Genomic DNA, 24,094 nt, shown 5'->3' on the forward strand with positions numbered 1-24,094 from the left:
GGCTGAACTGCTGTCAGCGTACAGAAGATGGTGGCGGCTGCAGCCGCTGTGTTTTGCGCGCCGCAGCAGAAATGCGCACAGAAGCGGTTCAGCTGCCCCCAAATGGTCAAATAACCAGGAAAGAAGACATTCATGCTTCTTTACAGGGGAAACAAAGGCGGGACTTTGGAGCAGCCCTGATATCAAATTATTCTTAAATGAAAGTGGTTTTATTTGGATGTGTGACCAGCATCCCAGCAGAGCTCAGCCAGTTAAAGTGGACGGATCAGAGCGGCGCTAAGCTGTAACCTGTGGGGCTGAGGTGTGAATGTGGAGGGGGGCGTGGAGAGGAGGTGGAGACCCCCTTTTTTTTTTTTTTTTTTTTTTTTTTTTCTTGTTTAGGTTTTTGTGGCATTTGGAAGCGGTGACCCATCGATAGCGAGCAAACTTTACGCCGGTTAAAAAAGAGAAAATCGCAGGACTCTTAGACTCTGCTCAAGGTGATGTTTTTCTTTGCAGCTGTCACTCAGGAACAGCCACGGTGAGATTATTTGGACCATCGGGACGTTTCCCCTCCTTTTTTTTTTCTGGGGCGCAGTCTCTGTCACGATGGTTTGGTGCCATGTGGCAGGATATTAAAACACAACGCTGGATTGAAAGTGCTTTATGCATATCCTCGGGGAGCGTCACCAGGTGATTATGCAGTAAATCCAAATATTTAATTAGGTGACCACATCCTGTGGACCTGCTGGCACAAAGATCTCTTGAGTTTGGTGGAGTGGAAAGTCAGGAAAGGACGAGGCTCTGTCCGTAAAAACAGTTGCCATTAGGCCCCGGAGCAAGCAGCATGTCTGGATTTAAAAGCCTCTGCGCTCATGTTACTGTTGATCTTATTCCAGCAACAGAAGTGACAACAACTCTGCAGCAGAACTGCTTTGCGTGAAGGCTTGCCAAATAAACAAAACATGGGCTCGTTGAGGAAGTAGCTATTTTTGAATTTGCTCAATGAAAATGAGGAAAAACTGAACGGATCAAGTGGACTGGACATTGAAGTATTAATTTTATTGACTTATTTATTGGGCTCTCCAAATTTAGCTGCAACTTCAGGCGTCCTCTGAGCTCATGTATTGATTTTCATTCAGCTTTTTCAGTTTGGCCCATTATTTTCGCAGTTTTTCTGAATATTTTTCTAATGAGTGAATCAAAGCCTTGGCTGCTTAGTCGACTTGGACTGGATCAGCAGGCAGTGGACCTTGCAGTTTCGAGTGCGTCAAAACAGAGGGGAATGTAGAGGAATGCAGAGACTGACGTCAAGAGGGCAATAATGAACTGCTCTAAAACTTTAGTCTGCTGGTCCAGTTACAGCCAGAGATCTGTAAACTGAGTAGATGCTTTGAAAGCTGTGCTTTGTGTTCATTTTGTTGGGGCTGGATACTTTGCCTTACCTCTCTGTCTACATTTTCTCACAAGTCACTGTTTTCTTCTTGCTTATTGATAGAGAAAAAAAAAGACAGTATGGCATCTCCCCAACATCAACAGCTGTTGCCTCACAACACAGAAGTGTGCTGTGACTCAAGTGGAGATGGAGGCGTCTCGGTGAGAATTGGCAGCAGTGTCAAACACAAGCATGTTGGAGGGCCCCTGGGTTCAATCGGGGGAGGCTTCATAGGAGCAACCAAGCACTGCAAGTACAGCATTTCTTCGAGCTGTAGCTCCGGGGAGTCTGGAGTGAGGAGGCCGGTGGTCAAGAGCTTTCGTGGTCACAAGGGGATGCCTCAGCTCTTTGAGAGGTCGGCAGGCCATTTCTGGGACCCAAAGTTTGACTCCTCGATCTTGGAGGAGGCCTGTCGAGAACGGTGTTTCCCCCAGACTCAGCGTCGCTTCCGCTATGTGCTTTTCTTTTTGGTGGCCGCCAGTTTCCTCTGGGGGGTGTATTTTGCTGCCAATCCATCTCGTTGTGACAGGGTTATTTTTCTGCTTCCCACCACTTCCTTTCTTCTCTTCTGCCTACTTCTCTTTCTCTTGACTTTTACCAAGCTGTACTCTCGCTGCTACAACCTAGCATCTCTGCTGCTTGTCCTTGTAACCTTTATCTTGACTCTGGCCCCCCAAATCCAGACATTAGGCTTTAGGGACTCAGATATTTCCACGCCTGTGCCTGAAGTAGAAGAATGGAGTGACATGGGGCTCATTTACAACCAGTCCTATGAGAAGCTTGTGAGAAGTAGCTGCAGGTCTCCTTGTCTTTCATCTGTAGGCACCTTCTCCCTCTGTATCGAGGTTCTTCTTCTGTTGTATAGCGTCCTCCACTTTCATCTTTATGCCTCTGTCCTGCTGGGAGTTTTCTACTCTGTCTTGTTTGAGAGTTTGGGCTGGCTGCAACTGACCCAGACAGAGGAGAACTGGAGCCTAGCCTCTCCAGCAGACTGGGAAACACTCAGCTGGTTGGGCCCAGCCAAAGCCTTGCTTCATCTTTGCGCTCATGCCATTGGCATCCACCTGTTCATCATGTCTGAAGTGCGTTCACGCAGCACCTTTCTTAAGGTTGGACAAGCCATCATGCACGGCAAAGACCTGGAGGTGGAGAAAGCCTTGAAGGAAAGAATGATTCACTCTGTCATGCCCAGAATTGTGGCAGATGAGTTGATGAAGCAGGGTGATGAGGAGATTGGCGACAGTTCGATGAAACGTTACTCCACTAGTGGTGCAGCTGCCGTCATCTCCAGCCCAAAAAACAACAAACGCAAGAAAACCTCTATCCCCCGAGGCCAGATCATCTTCAGGCCCTTCAACATGAAACGAATGGAGCCTGTTAGCATCCTCTTTGCAGACATTGTTGGCTTTACCAAAATGTCTGCCAACAAATCAGCTCATGCTTTAGTTGGGCTTTTAAACGACTTGTTTGGACGTTTTGATCGACTTTGTGAACTTACAGGCTGTGAGAAGATCAGCACGCTAGGAGACTGTTACTATTGCGTGGCTGGTTGTCCAGAACCCAGACCGGACCATGCGTACTGCTGCGTAGAAATGGGCCTGGGCATGATTCAGGCCATTGAGCAGTTCTGCCAGGAGAAGAGGGAGATGGTGAACATGAGGGTGGGTGTTCACACTGGGACCGTGCTGTGTGGGATCCTGGGCATGAAACGCTTCAAGTTTGACGTTTGGTCGAATGATGTCAACCTGGCCAATCTGATGGAGCAGCTGGGCGTAGCTGGAAAAGTCCACCTATCACAAGCCACGTTCAACTTCCTGGATGATCGTTACCAGCATGAAGATGGACAGGTGAATGAGAGGATCGGACAAAGTGTGGCAGACCAGCTCAAAGGTAAGCATTTTAATCTTATTTTATCCTAAAAATTCACGTTAATTGACAATGTAAAGCTCTTTATATGCTAGTAACTGGCTGTAATCTTTACACCCAATGATGCTGATGTCCCCCTTGGCTTTAAAAAATTGTTTTGTAATTCGGATCTCTCATTCTCTAAATGTGTACATATGCCAACCCATTAGTTAAATCAAAAGAGTTAATGGGGCAATTTGCCTTTGTCAAGGTCAACACAGGCATCATGGCACCTGGCACTAATGTGCTGGCTACAGTTTGAGTTTATCAATCCCGTCTTTGGTGTTTGTGCTGTCTGCCTGTATCACAATCAGATGCCATATTCTTTCTCATCCCTCCCTCCACTCAGCTCACTCTTTGTTCTCTCACTCAATTACATTCCCTTTCATGCGTCCCCAGTGCGTCTGTGTTCCCTTAACCTCACTCGGAACCCCATGGATCGCTTTACGGCAAACCACATAGGTCACCTTTTCTTACAGTGATTGCTCCTGCAGCTTCATCTTCCCCTGCTCGACTTTGTCTGTAAACTGCTTGACTGCAGGCTTTATTTTATACATTTATGCAAATCATCTCAGTGTGACTAACTGTGGGCTTAATGGCTCTTTTCATCACTTAAAGCTGGCTGATCCATTATTGCTCATTGTAAGTGAAGTGACAGTGCCCAACTAAGGTATTTCAGATGGCTTTCATTTGCCCTTTTAGATTGGCATTCAGGATTATTTTCATATTTCCGTGCTGCCTGGAGGGTGCATGTTGATTCATGACCGGTGCGTTTTTGTAGAGATTATTATGAATTTGGAATTAGCTATTTGAGTCTTCAGATTAATAATTTAAGATCCATAAATTATCACCTCATCTGTGTAGCCACTTGACTCTTCACAGATGGCATCAGTTTCACTGGAAATCATTTTATTCAACAGTGAAGGAAGAAGATCAAGTGCATGTGCCTTTTATTTACCAGACAGAAGTGGTTTATGGATCTGTGATTAATTAGTGATTCCTTTTCTTGCATCTTTTTTTTATTGTGAAGACAAATGTGTTACCTGTAATGTAATTGCACCCCCATATTCTTTTCTCCTCTATATTTTGTCTCCCTTTTGTTGTTGTCATTTATGTAGCTCCTCTCCCAAGATTTATTCTTTCCTTGTAGGTTTTCTGTGCCAGAGAGAGAACTGGCTGTCAAGAGAGAGTTGTTCTCCAGTGCTGTAAAATTCCCTGTACTGTCTGGCCCAGTCAGTGTAAATCACTTTGGTTGCAGCCAGGCATGGTTCCCTGCTGGGTCTGGTCCTTGTTGCTTCAATCACAAGTAAATAATTTTGTCAAAGACACTGATCTCCGCTCAGGTGTTGTCTTTGTATTTTTAACAGCCTCTTTTGAGTTTGTGTTTTATGTTGGTTTCTTAGGTCATGTTCACACCTGCACTGTTTAGTCCGATTCAATCAAACTCTAGTTCGTTTGCCCGGAAAGTCTGGTTTGTTTGTGGACGTGTGAATGCGTAATTGAACTCTGATTCGGACCAAAAAACGAACCTTGGTCCGCCTGAAAACCTAGGTCTCGGTTCGATTGAAACGAACTCTGATGCGGTTCAATTGCATGTGTGAACGCTAAGCGGACCAGAGACCACACCAAAAGCAGGAAGCCGACTATACCGCATGACATTCTGAGTAATAACAGTATTAAATTTACTTATGGTGTAAATACCTCGCTGGACGACTGTATAAGGTGGACATCATGTCTGTGGAGCTGGACGCGCTCCTACTCGATGAACACGGAGCTTCTTCAGCTGACTTGTGTGCAAAACAACATTCTCCGTGGTTCCGCCTCATCTTCCTCTCATGCTGAGTTCATTGTTGAAGACTATTTGTTTAGCACATTTGCCAAAAACAAAAAATAAACCCTATAACCGCTAAAATGTAACGTAACTATTGTTTACATTTTGGAAGAAGGAAGTTGCGCTCCATGTCTTCTTCTGAGATTTTCATGTTGATTCCTTTAGTGGTTCTTTGTGCAGCACCCCCACAGGTGAGGGTGGGAACAGGTTGTTTACAGGGTTTAGTTCAGTTGAGAAAGTGCAGTGTGAATTCAAACCGCACCAACAGAAAATGTAAACAAAGCTTGCAGTTTTGGTCCCCAATCAAACAGAGTCTACCAGGTGTGAATACGACCTAAAATAGTTTTTGGCTTTTGTGTGCCTTTTATAAGTCCAGATCAGAGCAGTAGGATCTTCCCCTCTCCCCAGTCCACAGGCACAAAATCTCAGAAGTTTATTCTATCACTTATGTCCTCATTTCATAGGTTTACATTGTTTTTGGTTGTTGGGAAGTTTACACAAAGCACAGCCACATGTGGTGAGTTGAGCGTTACAGCTGCATCCTGCTGCCATTTTTGATCTGACCTAAGACCTTTTTTTAAAAAAAAGGAAACACAGTTCACTCATAGTTCATTATGTTGTGCTGAGAAAATGACTAATTTCTCACTTTCAGAGAGTTATAATCAAATGTGAGCTGCGTTATCACTAGATTATCTCAATTCAAGAAACATAACGGATCATGTGTGTTATGAAACCTACAACTGATGTGACTAGAATGCTAAAGTGATGTGATCTTTAAAAGCAAAGGATGCACGTAATTAGGTTTTTTTTTTTACCCTTTTTTATTCAAGGGTCTATTTGTTTTCATATTACTTACTGAAAATATGAGCTATATTTAGTTCCATTTCCCTGGAAAGTACCTGTCTGTTATTCCTTTGTGCTTGATGCAGAATGACAGCACCTGCATAAAATTAACTTTTTGGTGAAAATGTCAGGTTGGCTGTTATGATTCTGCAGATAAAAGTCAATACAAACCTCAACAAATGCTGGGTTCTCTTTCAGGAAACTGTCATTTTCCTATGGAAATAATGTTTGCTGGCCCTTGTTTGTGAAAGTATTTCAGGATGGATTGTGACTATGAATTTTTACAAGTTCTGTCTTTAATCTGACTATACAAAAGTATTCAGTTTTACAACACCTATATTCCTTCAGTGGCCTGGAAAGGAGTTGTAATTTTTGTAATAAAAAAATGACCAAACATCATTCAATTCAAATATTTATGAGAGACTTGTCAAACTTCTTTTAGTATTCACGTAATACAGAATCAGTCTTGCTGTGTAATATTTCTGCTTGGTCTTTAAATTGTTTTTAGTTTTTTTAGTTAGATTTTTTTATTTAACTTTTAGACTCTTGGTTTGAATGCTTACTTGAAGTCAAGGTGAACTAAAAAAAAAAAAAGCAATACTCGCTCCATGTTTTTTAATGTTGAAGACTGATTAAGTCGAGGTACTGCCCACGCTTTTGTAGAATTCTGTAGCCTCTTTCCATTAATACTTCAGTAATCTGGTAATTATGGACAATGTTCTCACAATGACCTGTCTCAATAAGTTATGGTATGTGTGACCTTCTAAAAGTCATTTAGTTGAGGATAGCTGAGCTGGGTTAAGGTTAAGGTCTTTTACCGTAGGGGAGATTTTTAATTAAGTAGGTCTGAGTAATAAGCTCCTTCACAAAGGTGATAAATATTATTAATTCTCCTTGGACATATCTTCTCACTCTGACCCCCATGTTGTTCTCTGATCCATGAACATAGCACCTGCCTGCCAGCCAAGCATTTTTTTTCAAACTGTATTGATTGCCTATAATGAGACTGTCATGGTTGTTTATTTATGATGAGACAACAAGGAAATCAACAACAAGAACGAGTTTCATGTCAGATAGATGTCAAAGAAAACATCCAAGGCTCGGGGTAATGATGGATATGAAACCAAAGTGAAAATTTTTATTGGATGATAATGATATTCACGAGTGCTTCAGTTTGTTGCCTCCAAAACAATAACCGGTTAGGTTTATGACTAATTTGAGACCAAAGGAGAGTTTGTCTGCAAACAATGATGCATGTTCTATTAGTGTTTCATTGAATTCATGATGAAGTGGTCATTAGAGACTCGTTTTTACAAAGGTTCATATGCAAACATTGACTTCCGCAAAATTGATCTCGTGGGAATGCTGTCTGTTACCAATCTGTATATCTGAAGCTCAGTATATTTGCTGGCACCTGTGAGTGTGGCCACAACAAATGAGGCTTGGTAAACTAAAGCCAAGCGTTTTACTTTATGAACTTGTTTGTGTTTACCTGCAAGCTTGGCAGATAAAGGTGGCAATTCTCATTGCCATTCAACTCTCTTTTTTTCCACCGTTAGATTAAAGTATAATTCTATTTGTCAGCATTACCTTACCTTGGCTCATATTTCAAAGTCATAATGAGTGGTGGTTAAAATATTCTACTACAAAATAGGAAAAACCTTCAAGAAGTTGATAAGCCATGGCCAGTATTTGACACATTAACAGTCTGCCCATATATGGTGTGTAATACTTTCAGCAGACTGACAAACATTTTTATACTTGTTGAAGAATATTAACAAAAATATGTAATAGAGCACACTGAAAAACATTTATTTGCTTACAGATAGAGACTATCTGAGCAACAATTATTTGCATATTCAGCTTAGAATGAGTGTCCAGTTTGTTGAATATTTTAACTGTTGTGACTTTGACATCCAAGACGTAAAGAAAGGATAAAAACCAAATCTATGAAATGGGATTCAGCGCAAGGCTATTTTTGTTCTGCTTTTAAAGCCTTTGTCAAATTGATTTGGCAGCACATGAAGCAATCTGCAGGTTCTGGTCTGAGTGACCTCAGCTTACAGCTGATATCCTTGAGAGGGGAGCAAGGACTACCAATGCTAGCTGCAGTCTAAGATGCAGTCATGGTGAGGGGAAAAAAAGACCAAATTAATCTGTTATTAACTGTTTTTCACTGAGTTTTTTTTTGTTTCAGATGATGTTAGAGACAAGAAACAGACAAAACCCAATCTGTGTTGCCAGACTTTGAATCGTTTTGCACTATGACCGAAATAAAAACAGGATGTCCATGTTTAATTTTTTGTAATTCACTCCCATGATGCTGTCTGTCTGTGTAATTGTATGCATGCTCTGCCTGTATATTACTATACTTGACTGAAGTTAAACAGTTTGACTTTTCACCCTAATATAATATGCTGCTGTCTTTTCTCCGACTTGGCAATCAAATACTCGGCATCAGTTTTGTCCATAGACTCCTAAATCCAAATCAGTGAGATTTGCTGCTTTCAACTCAGTGACCCAGTGAGCAACAAATGATTTTCACTAAAAGGAGGTAATGGATTTTTGAACAAAAAGAGGAAACTATGCAAAAACCTGACAATAATCATCTAACTGCGTATAATTCTGTGAGCTTTCTGTTAGACTGATACTGTAGGAGATTTTGCTCCCAGCACCTCTCTCTGTCTTGCTGCGCTTCCTTTCTGCTCGACAAGTGCCAAAAGACTTGGCACTTGTCGAGCAGCTAATATGACTCAGCTGCTGAAAAAGACAGTTTGTATGGAGCAGGACATGCTGCAGAAAGTGTAGTCTGCTACACTTTATTTCACTTTGCACAAAAGCCTCTTGGCGTTTTTAATCCCAGTGCGAGATAAGAACACAAAGCAAATCAATACTGCCTGTAAAAGATAATGTGCTGGTGACCTCTTGAAGGTCAGATGGAGGTATTCTTTTTGCTTTTTCTTACTTAAAATGAGCATATTAACTATTATAAAATTGTAACTTGGGATGTTCAGTGTATCAACAGTTTATTGTTTTAGAGGGATTAATTTTTACATTATGATTATCCCAAAAGACTGCTTGGACTGGCTATTAAATTCTAAGTGCCACACACTCATGCTCTTAGTGCCCATCAGGTGGACTCTCCTTGCCCTGGATGCCCTGTTTAGATGATGGTGGCTAAGTTGCTAAAGCACACAAAATGTTGTGACCATCATGATAATGGAACAGAAGGAGAGGCTTGAGAAGGAAGTGGATTCATCACAAATTGTCATTACAGTGGTGATGAAAAACAATTTTTAAAAATGTGCATGAGTTGAGGTGTTTTGCAAAAATGTTATCTTTCTTTGATATTACCAAAGAAGCGTTTTAAAAAAGTGTTTCTCATTGAACATGTAAAATATATTTTATTTTCAAAATCCACAGTGATTCAACAAAATGATGTTTGTACCTTTTTAACCATATTGTTGTGGGCATTTTGGTGTTATAAATTTGGATTTCATAGTTTTACTTTTATTTGTTGAAGTGTTGGATGAAGTCTTATTGGATGCTTTCATGAGGTTGTAGTCTTTTAACATAAATATTAATGCAATCCCAAAAGACATCCATTTAAGCCCTGGCACATCTGGTCTAATGAAATGTGGGAGAGTAATGTAATCTATAGGTTGGCATTTTAGCTGCTCCATTAGCCTTAACTGAAAAGGTGGATTGATGAAAGCAGGCTAACATAATGCTGCAATGCATCAATCAGATGTGTGGAGGTGTACATTGACAGGTATTTGTTATTTGTCCAGCATCTCTGAGGTTGTGGGTAGTTGAAGATGGAGTATTGAGCAGCAGGATAAGAAATGATGCAGTATTTATAATATATTTCTTCTATTTGTTTGTTACATTAAGCTAGACTGCATTTGCAAGTGTCCAATGAAAGTTTGTAAAGAAAATTAGTTTCTATATTGACTGCTGTGTGACGGCTATGTGGAAGCTTTTTGTACTTGTTGTAGAGGAAAAGAAGAATGAGGATATGAAAAAAGTGGTTTTGAAGAGATGAAGACCAATAAATACTGTATTAAGAAATGTGGGGGAAATTGTGATGTTCGGGCAGCTTTGGCCTAGAGCAGGGTTATTCAGCTAAAATGCTCCGGGGGCCACGGTTAATGCAGGCCAACAGCTGAGGGGCCGAACATCCAGGAATTTAAGTTGTTATGTAAATGAACCAAAGATCTGTTACCTTTGAAATATTTTATTTTGCTGCATCTAATTATGGATATAACATACAGACCCTATGCAATAAATTTAGTGATAATAAAACAAAATCAAAAACAAAAATAATGCATCATACCTCCTATTTAACACAAATAATATTTTGACATCTCTGACTTGCCAACTTTTTAAACCAATTTAATTTTTACTTTCATAGTTCTATCTTCAACTGCTTGTAGTTTTAACTGTCTTGAGTTTGCTTTGAAAAAGTTTTTACCAGCTTGTAGCCAAGATTCTGACGTTTCTGTAGATACCAAACATGTCTGTGTTTAACTAAAGGAACTCATAGTAATTAAAGTAGAAAACTGGTGGTCTGGGCTTGAGAGATGAATTAACCAGTTGGCAGGCCGGATGTGGCCCGCGGGCTGCCAGTTGAATAGCGCTGGCCTAGAGGCAGAATGGGTGTTTTCCAATCAGAAGATCAGGGATCCAACGCTCCCTGCAGCACATCAAAATGTTCTTAAGCGAGACATTTCCCACTGATGTGTCTAAGTGGGCATGAGTGAGAATATAGGATTGCTGTATAAAAAGAGCAGTGTGAGTGTGTGTCTAAATGGGTGAGTGAGAAACTCTGCAAACTCTTGAAAGCAATTTGCAGGAATTGGACAGGTTATAAAAAGCACTATATGGACCATTTACCCTTCCCTTAAAAATGACAAAAGTTCTCAAAGTTTGTTCTGCGCAGCTTTGATTTACCCCACCTGAACTTCGCAGTGGTCATTTCCCATCTGCAGTTTTTCACACTCGTGCACACTTTACTGAGTCTCTGCACCGTGGGTCTGCCAAGGCTAATTGCCATGGCAACAGGCTGTTGAAAGGGGTGAGGGTCAGTTGGCTTTTTTTTTTTTTTTTTTAGATGTAAAGACCAAATTCGTTTTTATCCCATCTGTGGGCTTCAGGTTTTTGGTAAAGTTGAGCCAAAAGAAAAAGGCAGCGCAGCAGTTTTAGACAGGCGTCAAAAAAGACACCTACTCAGATAAAAAATTAAGCACATTGCATCTGAAAAATGATAAAACCCTGGAATATATGTTTTTCTCTTGTCCTTGCTTTCTCACTGTGGTTTGTCATTTGGATCTACACTGTTTGTTGTGCGTAAGCGCTGGTGATAAATTGCTTTCATGAGTCACTTATGCCATCTAAGCTTTTTTCCTCTTGATGATCCAGGGCACAGAAAATGCCAGCACTCCTGTTCTCAGTCTCACATGCTTCCTTTTACTGACAATGACCGATGCAGCCCACTCTTAAGGTGATGCACAGAAACCTCTTACTTAGTCTTTTTCGCCCAGTAATAAATACTTAATTTTGCTTTTGCCCTTGAAGTAAGCTGAATGCAAACAGCCACACATGCAGTCGCACCCTGTTCGTGGTTGTAGTGACTCGTTAGTGTGCACAGTGGGGAGTGAGCATGTGATAAATGGTTGTGTGAATTATGAATGAGTTCAGACGAAGGGGAGCTGGTGCCTGCTAAAGCCTGCTGTTGCTTTTACAATAGCATCCATGGGTTGAATGCACAGGCTTGTGTGGGTTTTTGTGCATGCTGCAAAATATTACAATGCCTGTGACTGTATTTGCATCTGTTAAAAATAAATTATCGGTTATGTGACTGTCAGTTTGCCATGTGATTAAATTTATATATGACTAGCGTACGTCCTATTATAAAGAATGAAGATGTGCTTGGAGTATGCCGCACACGCCCTTCCTCTCCCACACTTAAAGATGTTAAAGTAACTTTCTTCACCTTCCTTTGACCCTTTTAGGTTTTTTTTTATCTAAACTCCAGCAGTCACATTATTTCCACTTGCTCATCATTGTTTAAACTACGTTGGATGTATTTATGCTGATTATCCGTGTGTATTCTGGAATTTGAATGCAAGTAACACTGTTTTTATGATTAATATGAAACATTATTAGTCATGGATCATGAATAACACTGTTTTGCTGTCAGTAAAACTTTGTTTATGTTGAACATGTATTTCATGTAGTTATGTCGTACATCTTTTTAGCAACTAAGTGGTTTAGATGAGCTCTTTACTCATTCTGTCACGTTACAGGAGTGAAACTGAAACACTGAGTGTTTCAGTTTGAAGAATTACTTTACAAATAAACTGGATTTTTAGGTCAGTGGAGCATTCAGCCGTCAGGTGCTGAACATCTCTCAGGTCAATATTAACTTAATCTTTAGAAATTAAGGTTCTTATGCAGAACCATCAACAATAGTGATTTTATTTTATTTGATTTTTTTCTGTTTCATGACTCTTAGTTCCACAAAGCTTGTTTCATTTCTGAAAGCTTGCATCTGTGTGACATAGCTGGCTTGATTATGCCCTTTTTCCACTAGTGCCACTTAGTCTAGTATCAGTACAGTTCGGTATGGTTCCAAGCCAGTTCCATTAGGCCAGATTCATGGAACCAGACCTTTTTTAGTACCTACTTTGTTGTGGTTCCAAGCGGTCCCAGTCCACACCAAAATGCAACATCAGAACACTGTTCGTCACTGATTGGCTAGGGGGTGGTGTTACTGGTTGCGTCTAAGATGCCTTTACAACAACAACTCAAGACGCCATTTTTTCAATTGTAGCAGCGACATTAGTCATGTTTCCATCCAATGTTAATTCAAATTTTTAGCAAATTTTTTAAATTTCAGAACTTATTCAGCAAATGTGTTTCCATCTCTCATTTTGCGTAGTAACTTTTTTTTTTTGAACCGACCTCCACCAACTTCCCAAAACACACCCACTGGAACCGGACAGGAATGTCAATGGAAAAGCACCCAAAATGACCCGTTCTGACACTGACTGTGCCGACACTAAACTAAGTGGCACTAGCGGAAAAGGGGCATTATTAAGGCTTCCTAAAATCGGACTGGTCTCTTGCAGAACAGTTTTGTTAAAATGCCTTGTGTCTCACTAGCTGTCAGCTGCTCCTCCATCCACAGACTTTATAACCCTAGGAATCTCCTTTTCTGTCACTTCTAAAAGCCATGGCAGACTGTGTGTGTGTAAGACCTGATATATTTCTACCTGTGGTGACTCCATCTTTTTAGCACTTCGACTTTGTCTCCTTTGATTCCTTATTGTATTTAATTCTAGCTTCCTTCTTGTCATTCTGTAACTGTTAGACTGTTGTCTCAGCTGTTTTTTTCAAACTGCACCATCATCAGCATTGTAACGTTACAGAAATGTTTCTTTGCAAGCACCATGTGAAATTGTTCCTTCTTTTCTGCTGAGACATTTGAGTTCTATGGATCATTGTACAGTTATTTTGCATTGCAACTTTTCTGTTCTTCAGCCTAGAAGCTATCTGACATCCTCATTTATTCCTGCTTTACCAGTAGCCTGTTCAAGAGAGAGTTTTTAATCCTCAAAAGAACAAAACACATTTCCATCGTCAAGTGAAGACACCATCACTTAATGTTGTTTTTTTTAGCACAAGTGTGGGTTCAGGTGGTGCATTAGAGGTTGAAAAGTGTTTTGTCTTGGCTTGCTGTCTGCTTTGATCATTTACCCACTGCCACAGATATGGTCACTGTTTAATCGATAGAGGAGTGCTGCTCACAGCAACACATCAACAGCATCTCTGGCTGAGGTTATAGCACTTACAAAATGAGCAAAACTGTGACAGTCAAGACAGTTTGATAAGAAATAAATGCTTTTCTTTTTGTAAGCTTTTTAGATTTGTTCTAAAATGGAATACTGTGTCTCAGACAGCAGATCTAAATTCACAATTGGGGAAAGGAGGAACAAGAAGCTGTAATTAAATGATCTGTAATCCTATTTATTCAGAAAAATCCAATAATAAACATATTAAATGGATATGGTACACATTTAATCTGCACCATAGGTAGCATGATTAAGAATGAAGAGTACAAGAACACAATAAATAAAGCCAAGAAATACACGAACAAATATTTTACATATTAGTTGTCTGTTTTACCTAAATCTCTAAAGTTGTCTTCACGCACATCTTGCACAATGATTTGTGCAAAATATTTTTTGCATGTGTCACAATCTGGCTCCGTTATTGTTGTAAGTTGTCCTTTATTAATTAGATTAGATCAGAGAGACCTTTACTGTCATCATACAGAGAGCACAATGAAATTACAGTTCAGAACATTGTAAAATAATTCAAGAGGTTAGTTAATTTTTTTTATCAGAAAAGAAAATTTTAAATCCTTTTAAAAGTAGGACATTGGAAACTTATCTTTTACCCTTCAGTAGCAAAGTTCTTGACTTGCTTTTTTGTGACAACAGAAAGTTTTGTAAGTGCTAAATAAAGAGGCTTGTTCATAGTTATTTCTGCTGTCTACACAGTTGTGCTGAAGGGCAACTAGGCCATATGGTCACCATTATGTCGGAGAGGAAAAGGGCAAAGGGGAATTAACAAGACAGCTGTGTGCATGGGGCAAAAGAAAATAGCTGGAAAAAATGGGAAGATGGAAAGTGAGTGTAAGCTTTTGAGATGATGTCAGCTGGAGCTATTCTTTGCAGAGAAGAAGGCTTTATGCTAGTGTGATGCTGAAGCAAACGGGTATACCGGTAAGCTTGGACACAAAAGAAGATGGGAGATAGTTAAGCTGCAGACAGAGAGATGGAGCAGGGGAGCAAAAGACATTGAGCCCCAGTGAGATTGACAAAACGGGGAGAAAATTCAGGCCAGTGAGCAAAGATTTTTGGAGGGATTTCAACTGTATCCATTGTTCTGCCAACAGAGCGTGGCAACCAGAGACTGTTAAAGATGGAGAGATCACAGGCACAGAATACAAAACAGAACACAGAGATCCTGTGAGACAGACAGCCAAGTGAGAGTTAAAGACTTTGAAGGGATGTCAAGAGTTTCTGTTGTTCTTGAGTGTGCTTCGGTGGCGGTCGGATCGAAGCCAGGAAAAATGCAAAGGGCAAATACTGAAATTACATTTTAGTTCCACCTCCGTTCAGAGGACGGACAATTAAAAGAGGAAGGGTGTTGACATGTTGTGTTGACAGCAAAGGGAAGGAAGACCTCACGATGGCCTATTGTTTGTTAGGAGACAAAATTGTGAGGTTATTCTCAGATTACATGTTTTTGTGCTAAACCTGGAAAGGTCATACCAAGAAAGCACAAGTGGTGTCCAAGACCAGCTGTTTTTTTTTCTTCTTATCAACTTCAGCTTACATAAGTTAAACTGAGCATCGCTGCTGGTTATCTGTGTTTGAGAAGAACTTTGTTGAATTAGCTGTAGCTCAGCTTGATATGGATTCAGCTGAAACACCATGTATGGCAGAGGTGCCCAAAGTGGGGCCAGCAGGACAAAACTGGCCCACAAAGCCATTTGCCTTAGCCCACCAGCAGCTGCCCTGGTTAGGTGTTACCAGCTGTCCTTCTATAGAAACACTGTGATTCCACTTACAGTCATTCTATCTTTTGGCCCAATGATTATATATTGTAGTGCAGATTATCACTCATGGTGCTTACTTTATCTTTGAAATATATTAAGAATAAACAAGGGACGTTTAGATTAGATTCATGCACATGTAGATTTGCACACTCTATAAGGCCACAAATACTCATATTTTGTCAATTTATGAAATGTCCCTTGAGATTTTGCTGCACAAGCATGCATCAAACTTTCTTCAAGTTCATGAGCTAAAAACAAACAAAAAATGTCAGCCACCGCACTGGCTGCTAGCTTAGCCATAAAAATTAAAACATTTTACTTTAAAAAATGTTTGTATTTTATGTTTTATATTATTGCTTTTGTCCACAGCCCTTGGATAGATTTTCATTTACATTTTGGCCCTCTCTGGGTAAAAGGTGTAGGCATCCCAGCTGTGGGATTTTCCAGGAAAATGGAAAAGAAAAAAAACTGTAAAGTTTTTTAAACAAACTAAACTGTGGTTCTCCTCTTTGCAATTTTTGCCAAAATTTTCACTGTGTGGTCTCCTAAATACATTAAAAGTGAACTCCATTATTTTTCTGCTACACAAAAATATAGTCACAAATTCTGACCATGTGGTTTGTTTTAAGAATGAGAGCAAAAGCAGCTTTGTTCAAAGAATGAAAAACAATTTACCAGAAAAGGTTCGTAGTGTCTTAATTTTTGTTTTGGCTTTTTCCATTTATCTGTTTTTTTTTTTATTAAAAATCTACAGACAAAACAACTTTGTGTTTACGGTAAACGTTCATGCCTGAGATTTTTTTGTCTGAAATATTTTTTTCTGGTTTGACATTGCAAATAATTCTGCTTGCAAAGTTTCATGCCCAGAAGAAACAAACAGTCATTCTGCTTTAAAGAAGGTCACTGCACACACACTCTCTCTCTTCAAAACTCCCCCTCATGTTCGTCTCAGGAGACATGCTCACATTTTCTGCTCATACTTCACTGTCAGGAATGACAGTCTGGGTTCCACTCCAGCTTTTAATAATAAAAAAAAATCATATGTGTCATTCATACTTCCTGAGTTAACAAGATCACTCTGACTTTTTTTTTTTTGTATTTTCATTCACCGCTCTCTATAAGGGGTTCTGTTAATTTAAAACTGTGCTTGTTGTGTTTTTACTCCATCTTATATGCTGTCTCCTGTTCACCGTGCTGCTGTAATAGACTTCTCCTAAATGACGTGTTCTGTTGGACAGGTTTCCTCCTTGTCCTCTTGCCCTTTTCCAATCAACAGGAACAAGATGTGCTGTAAATTCTCAGATGGAGAAAAGATGATGGGAGAAGGAGGGGACTTCTCGCTGACAGTGCCAAATGACACAGGGACCTGTTCAGCTTAGCCGTGCTAGATTTTTTTTTCTTTTGTGCCACCTGCTCAGCTGCCCTCCTGCTCTGTTACCTGGCCCCGAAAAGAAAACCTGTCATTACGAGAAGATCAGACCTGCGATACGTTTGTGTGTGTGTGTGTGTGTGTGTGTGTGTGTGTGTGTGTGCACTGAACCAAGCATATCTGCCAACACTCCTTAGCTCTTTGTTGCCCTCTCTGTTCTTTGGTTTTATAATAAGCCTCTCTGGAACAGCAGTTGGATACTCTGTCCAACTTGGGTCAGAAGTGGAAAGTAGGGGAAAAAAGTGTTGCTTTATGATAAATGTCTGTAGCATTTTATATTTATGTGAACTAGCTGTCGTGTGATTTTATTGCTTTCGTTTTATGTGTTCTTTTGTTTTGACCAGAGGGTTTTTTTTTTTATAATGTCTTTAAGAGAAGAGCTGTGTAAAATGTGTGTTAAAGCTGCCAGGTTGTTTGTTTGCTGGATGTTTCTGTGCCTCTTAGTTGTCCTTGTCTTTGCTCAGGGCCAGAGGATGGTTATGTTTTAAGTGTCTTAAATGACCACTGCACTGTGTGTTGATGTGCAACCCTTTCCCCCCTGTTTGAGGCACTCTTGGCATCAAACAGAAAAGGTTCTGGGACAAGTATTGTTCATCATGAGCTTGGACGTGCTATAGAGAGATGAGTGTGAGAGAGTAGTAGAAGCGATGGCGTTATTTGTTTGCCAAGTGTTTTCTCATTTTGCACTCGTCTGTTCTGAACAAAGAGGTTTGGAGGAGGAGATGATGTGACCGGGCTCTCTCAGGGAAAGGTTATCTACTGTTCCCTGTCAGCTGATAGCACAAGACAGGACACTTCACGTCCCATAATGCTTAGAGGCTGCCACTAATGATGCTCTTCAGTTAGCCCAAGGACATCAGAGAGAGAGAGAGAGATGAGTTTGACGGATGCGCACACCTGCCTCAGGAATTATCAAAATATTGTGCTGCGTGACAGAAGGGTAGAATAACACATAGACAGCAGGAGAGAAACCGGTGACACGAGTTAGAACACACATCATGGAGCTTTTGGACCTTTCCCTTCCCTACAGGGCCCTTTTTAGAGCACAGCTGTATTTTGATAATACTGGAGCCTGGTTGAAGTGGATTGCAGTGTAAGTTTTGTATCAGAGCAGCAATCTAGCGCCCGTAACACAACATTTACTCAGTTGTGGAGAAAGTAATTAAACACTGTACTTAAGTAAAAGTACAGATAAACAGACAAAAATGTACTCAAGTAAAAGTACCACATTAAAATTTTACTTGAGTAAAAGTAAGTACTTGCTTTTAAAAATACTTAAAGTATTAAAAAGTACTTGCTTAATTTATTCCCTAATGGTCTTAAAAAATTATGAAGTGTGCCTTCTGTATGTATATTTTTACCACATCAATGGTGCCATTTTAGTGAACAGTGCTGCAGACGATGCATGTTTTTGTGTTTGACCTCTGACATTGTTCACACTTGGACTTGTGATTCCGTGATGATTGTGCATCATCACAGATTGTGACGACAGCTACAGAAGCTGTAAAATTGCCACCAACATTCTTTATCAAATCTCAACAAGTTGTTTTTGAACCAGTTAACTTGAATAAGTCTTTTAAATATGGCCAAGAGTGACACATTCCCTCTGTGGTGGACTCCATTGTGCACGTGCTGCTGATGCCCCAGCAGGTGATGCAGGATCGCTCCGCTGTTTTTGAAGGAGGGTCTAATGGTACTTTCCTGCTTTGCAGTGGTTCAATGGACCAACTACAGCAATTCCCCCTCTCACTACTGATTACTTTCAAACTAAAAAACCCAAGAAACCACAAAAAATTAATAAATAAATCGTAATACGACGTGACATGAATGTAATTTGTAATTCAACGCATTACAGAAATGTAGTGGAGTAGAAAGTACAGATACTTAATGTAAAATGTAGTGGAGTGAAAGTCAAAAGTACCCATGATGAAATCTACTTAAGTAAAGTACAGATACATAAAAATGTAATAAAGTACAGCAACAAAGTACTTATACTTAGTTACATCCCACCACTGCATTTACTGGTTGTACATGGTTGGATTGTATATTAGGTTCTCCTTTAATGAAAAGAAACAGACGCATCGAAACAATAGAAAGCTCATACATCCCCTCATACCAACTTTGACATCTTCTACATGCGATTTCTCTTACTCCTCTCTGACTTTTGAGACTCTGACGTGGAATGAAAAGCTTAACAAACATTCTTATTACCCTGTAGAGAGATAAATAATGGATTCTTGTGTTTAGTGCGTAACTCAGTAATCTATTTTTAGTTGGACAAAGACAAAAAAATGTCTGAAATCGAGTCAGCAACACATTTACTTTGCTGGGAGCCAGAGTGCTGGGCAGGACACAAACTCAGTCATCAGATGAACTAGTTATGAGCTTTTTTTTATTGTAAAAGTCAGTACAATTTTAGTATTGCATCATTTTCTCATAAACTCTTATTTGCTTTGCCCAAGTTTAGGTCAGAGGTGGAAGAAGGCAATCTTTTAGTTTTTAGTTGACTAATGAAGTTTTAAAATAAAGCAGGAAGCAAAAAGGTCCTTTTTTTAAAATCTTTGGATTTCTTCATGTTAACACTAAAGAGTGCCGTCTGGTTTGGGTGAATATTTTAGTTTATCTTTAACTTCCATCAATTCCCTTTCTTTTAGACTTTTCCCCAACTTGTTGGTACAAGACTTGAAGTATTACAAGCTCAATAATTTACTCATCAAGAGTCATTTTGTCTCATCGTACTTAAAAAAAAAAACCTTTCATCTTCGTCTTGTTAGTCTGACAGTGGTGTCTGGGTTTTGGAATTTTAAATAGTGCTCCATGTGTCTGACAGAAGTTTAACAATCTTGGATTTTTCAAAGGTTTTTAGAAGGTTTTTTAAATACAAAAAATGGTTACTGAGCATTTTTTTGTTCTTAATACCAAATCCCTGGGTACACCTGCACTCCATTTAAATGYCACCAGAAAATGAAGAAACATTCACGTTTAATTTGGAATGAAAATATACAGAGAATTGAGTCCAAAATATTTCTTGTCCTTTAATTTTTCATGCAGCATAGCTTAAAATGCTTCATTATCTTTCATAATGTTTTACAGTGTTGGGGGAATAGAAACTGAACGGTTCACTGATTTATTTTTGGGTGGATTTAGCTTGGTTCTCTTCATATATATATATTCAGCAGTATTTGTTCTAATTGTATGTGAATATCGTAGGGTTATTGATTACCTTGTACCCACTGTTTCTAAAAATATGTTCAAACCTTAAATGCTGGGGAGAAATAACCCTGCTGACTCATCAGCAGAAGCCAGAGTGTGCCGTGGCAGGAGCCAGAGAGGCATTTGATTAGTAAAGTAATGAAATAATTCAATGCTGTGTGCGTTTTGTGTTGTTGTGTGTTTGTGTTTCTGGGTCTAACACACAGTCACACTCACACGTTCTCATTTTCAGAGGCAGCCAGGGGCGCTCCTCGGTTTCCCCGCTGCCTGTTCTCGTCTGCTGTGTCATTCTGCATCACTGGTGCGAGGAATGAGTTTGTTGTTACAGCTTTTTACCGCCTTCATTTCCTCTCCTTGAATCTCATCCACCTGGACATCAACAGCGACTGTGAAGCAGTCCATCTACACCTCCGCACACTTTGTGTGAAGGTGTTTGTGTGTGTGTGTGTTTGTGTGTGTAGGCGGTTAGTGTTGTTTCTTATGCGAGTCTTGTTTTTTTTTTTCTTTTTGCCACACTATCAATCTCTGAGTTTTATTATAATTTTTGTGGCTTCATTGGAAAATAAGGATGCGTTCTTTGATGTCATGTATGGTCATCGTGTGTCAGAGTGCAGCCGCGGGGTGATTCAACACAGGCAGTAACAGCCCTGTCTGAAGCATTTAGCACTGACAAAACTCCGAGCCTGAGGATGTGGCCTCACTGACAGTCAGGTTATGTGGCTAAGCACGCAGTCACCTGCACTTACCTGTGCTGCAGACACAGACAGCACGAGTGTATCTTCTCACAACATGATGTGAGGGAAATGAAGAGGAGTTTGATCACAAACTGGGTCTGCGTACAGACTGTAGGTGGACTCAGACCCACATATAAGACCTTAAACTACTAAAAAGGCACACCCCAGCTATTACAGCTGCAGAGATGATGAAAAAAAACATGAAAAAAGGGTGTCTAGGGGTGTTTTTAGAATATAGTTATGCAAGCTATGCACATGACAGTAAGCTAGGAGAGCCACATAGCTCACTGGTCATTTAGTCACAAACACTTAGAATTCAGTGAGACTGCCTTGGAAAACGTGCCTATTTTACAATTTGAAGTTAAGTTTTCGACAGTCACAGCCCAGTGAGATACTAGCTTAAGGAACTGACAAGTTCACATCTGAGGGAAATCTTCACAAACGCACTCAGAAACCTTGTGGATGTGATAGAAATGCTAATAGGTTGACAGAAGCGGGAAGACGCAGGTGTTCAAATATTGACTGCAGCTTGTATGAAACTGAACATGGTCATTTGATACAAATATCCAAACGTTTTCAGAAACTCTTGCGTTTCACTTCAACAGAAATGCTGAGTTTCACATGGTGTAGAAGCTCAAGAAGGATGAATAGGAGAAATTTGGTACCAGACATAAATCTATGCCCAGGCTGTGGAAAAGCAGAAATGAAGTGAGTGTGATTAAAAGAAGTGATCGTTGAGAGAAGACATGGACCTTAAAGTGTCAGCTGTATGAGTCAAAGGGTTTCTCTGTGCATGTCTGAATCATCCGATTTTTGAATAGCATGAATAATACACAAACTTGTGTCAAAGCACCGCCTTGTTTATGTATATGCAACAAAAGGAATGATTCATGTGAATGACCTTGGCTTTTCACAAGTGGAACATATTTCTATTCTGTGCTTTTCTCTTTTTTAAAAACCTGCTCATAAAAGTCACTGAGGGAAATCATCCTAGGTATCGAGCCTCTGCTGAATCCTAACGCATTTCCACAACCCATCGTGTCTTTAATGTACATACAAGGATGGATGACTAAAATGATCTCTAACCTGTGCGTCTTTATTCCCTTCTCTCTCCAGGCATGAGGACCTACCTTATCTCTAGCAGAAAGGTTGAGTCCCTATGTAACTGCTCCCAGATGGGACTGTCTAGACCAGAACATGCAGACTTTCAGTGTCCTGTGCCCAGATTGCACACGCCTGATGGAGCTGCTTTAGCCTGCACCCTTCCCCAAGACAAATCCAAGGTGAGCTTTCACTATCTCTGAGAAAGCTGGACATGTTGTTGGAACAGTATAGTTGTATCACTGCATATCTGCACTGCCTGAGGAGCTCCATGTTCTACAACATTCTGTGTGCTTTATGTGGGTGTAGAAGCTTTTATAAAACAAAAATCCCTTTTTGTGCATGCATGAAGGTAGACTTTGTGTTGACCTTTAGCCCAGTATCACCATAAAACCTCATATTTTTATTTATGGCTCATTACTACATTGTGCACCCTACCAAAACTTGTGTGAGATCTGTTTTTATTGAAGTCAAAATATGCCTGTTAGCAAAATATCTAATGAACCGTTGGACAGATTTTAATGAAATCCTCAAATCATTGTATATATATCATATCTACAACCAATTAACATTTGGAGTCAACCTACTATAGGATGGCTGCCACATCTAATCGACCCTAGCCAGCACAAAAATAATTTTATCCAGAATGCATATATTAAGCTAATTTTGGTGCGATAGTAGCTGAGAATCATCCAAAAGCATACACTCGGCACATAAACACACCTTGAAATATCTTTATAATATAAAATTATAGATTTGAGCAAAACAGGCATGAATTTGAGCCTTATTAGCATAAGATGTTTTAGTTTAAAACTGTCATGAAAGGTGGTGAATGTTATGAATTCCTGTAAAAAATGCAAGGTCTTTAGTTTTTATTGTACACTGAGTATCCACTTCACACAGATCCCAGTGCATTTGTGTGAGAAAAAGACCTTGATCTCATGAAAACCTTCTCATGTTTACTTTTTTGTTGTCTTGTTTTTTTTCTTTGTTGCTGCCCCTCCACATGAGGGAACATTTGCTGAGAACATGATTCTCAGAAAAAGTTGTGGGTTCTCATTCATTATCTTCATCCTTTTGTATTTTCTCTACAAAACATATTAATTTTCATCCTCCTAATGTGACCTCGTACTACAATGTTTCTCCTCTCTTTACTGTCTCCAAACTCTGCACAGTCTCCCTGTCTGTCCTGCAGTATGACCCTAATAGCAGGAGAGGATCAGGTTCTAGAGGAAGGAATAGTGCACAATGGCTGCCGTGAAGACAACAAAACAAATAGCAAGGTTTGCCTTGTATTCTTAACTTGTTGAAAGCAGAAAACATGTTGCAAATGAGAACATATCTGAATTATATTTTTCCATTTTTTGTCTTGTTATATTAGTTTAAAAGATCTAATGTTCAAGAGAGGACAAAGAGGTCATAAAATTAGTTCAGAGAAGTAGAACTGCATGAGTCCTGGATACATTTGGTGCATAAATCTGAACTGGCGAGACTAAAACAAAGACTTTCTTTTTTATATTTCCTATTTGGACTACTTAAAAACGCTGCTGACCTACTTCAAAACTCATTAGTTCACCTCCTTTCTTGGGAATTTAAGATGTCGCTCTTCCTCTTAGGACTCTTCAAATTTGAAGTGCTCCCCTGCGATATCTGCTGGGCGCAGCCCCAAAACTGTGAATGGTCTTCTCAGTCCTCAGCTGGAGGCCTTGAATAATAGCCAGACGTCGCTGTGCGAGATGCTGCAGGAAAAGGAGAAGAAGACATGGAGTGGAGGAGCCATGGGCATGGACCACTCGGCGCTCATCCCTCTGCGGTCCAAAAACTTCAGGGAGAGGAGTGACGCTCACTTTGTGGATGTTATCAAGGAGGATAGGTAACTAAGTGAAAATAAATACTTTAATCCCATCATTACAAATATGTTCCTTTTATTGCAAAACTTAAAAGCAGAGACCTGTCATTTTTTATGGGAAAATTATGCTGATTTGTATTTGAA

The 24,094-nt window shown here is 39.9% G+C and overlaps 1 protein-coding gene across 1 annotated transcript in view; it reads left to right on the plus strand.

Moving 5' to 3' along the window:
• The window catches only part of adcy9 (adenylate cyclase 9), a 30,290-nt gene continuing 6,196 nt past the window's right edge, over positions 1–24,094 (plus strand). Inside the window, exons 1-4 of the mRNA XM_014010095.1 lie at positions 1–3,304; positions 22,117–22,283; positions 23,277–23,384; positions 23,718–23,974. Of these exons, the coding sequence (XP_013865549.1) occupies positions 1,495–3,304; positions 22,117–22,283; positions 23,277–23,384; positions 23,718–23,974 (2,342 nt within the window). The 5' untranslated portion in view covers positions 1–1,494. The remainder of the gene's footprint in view (positions 3,305–22,116; positions 22,284–23,276; positions 23,385–23,717; positions 23,975–24,094) is intronic.

Source organism: Austrofundulus limnaeus, unplaced genomic scaffold (assembly GCF_001266775.1).
Source record: "Austrofundulus limnaeus strain Quisiro unplaced genomic scaffold, Austrofundulus_limnaeus-1.0 Scaffold65, whole genome shotgun sequence".
Taxonomy (NCBI): Eukaryota; Metazoa; Chordata; class Actinopteri; order Cyprinodontiformes; family Rivulidae; genus Austrofundulus; species Austrofundulus limnaeus.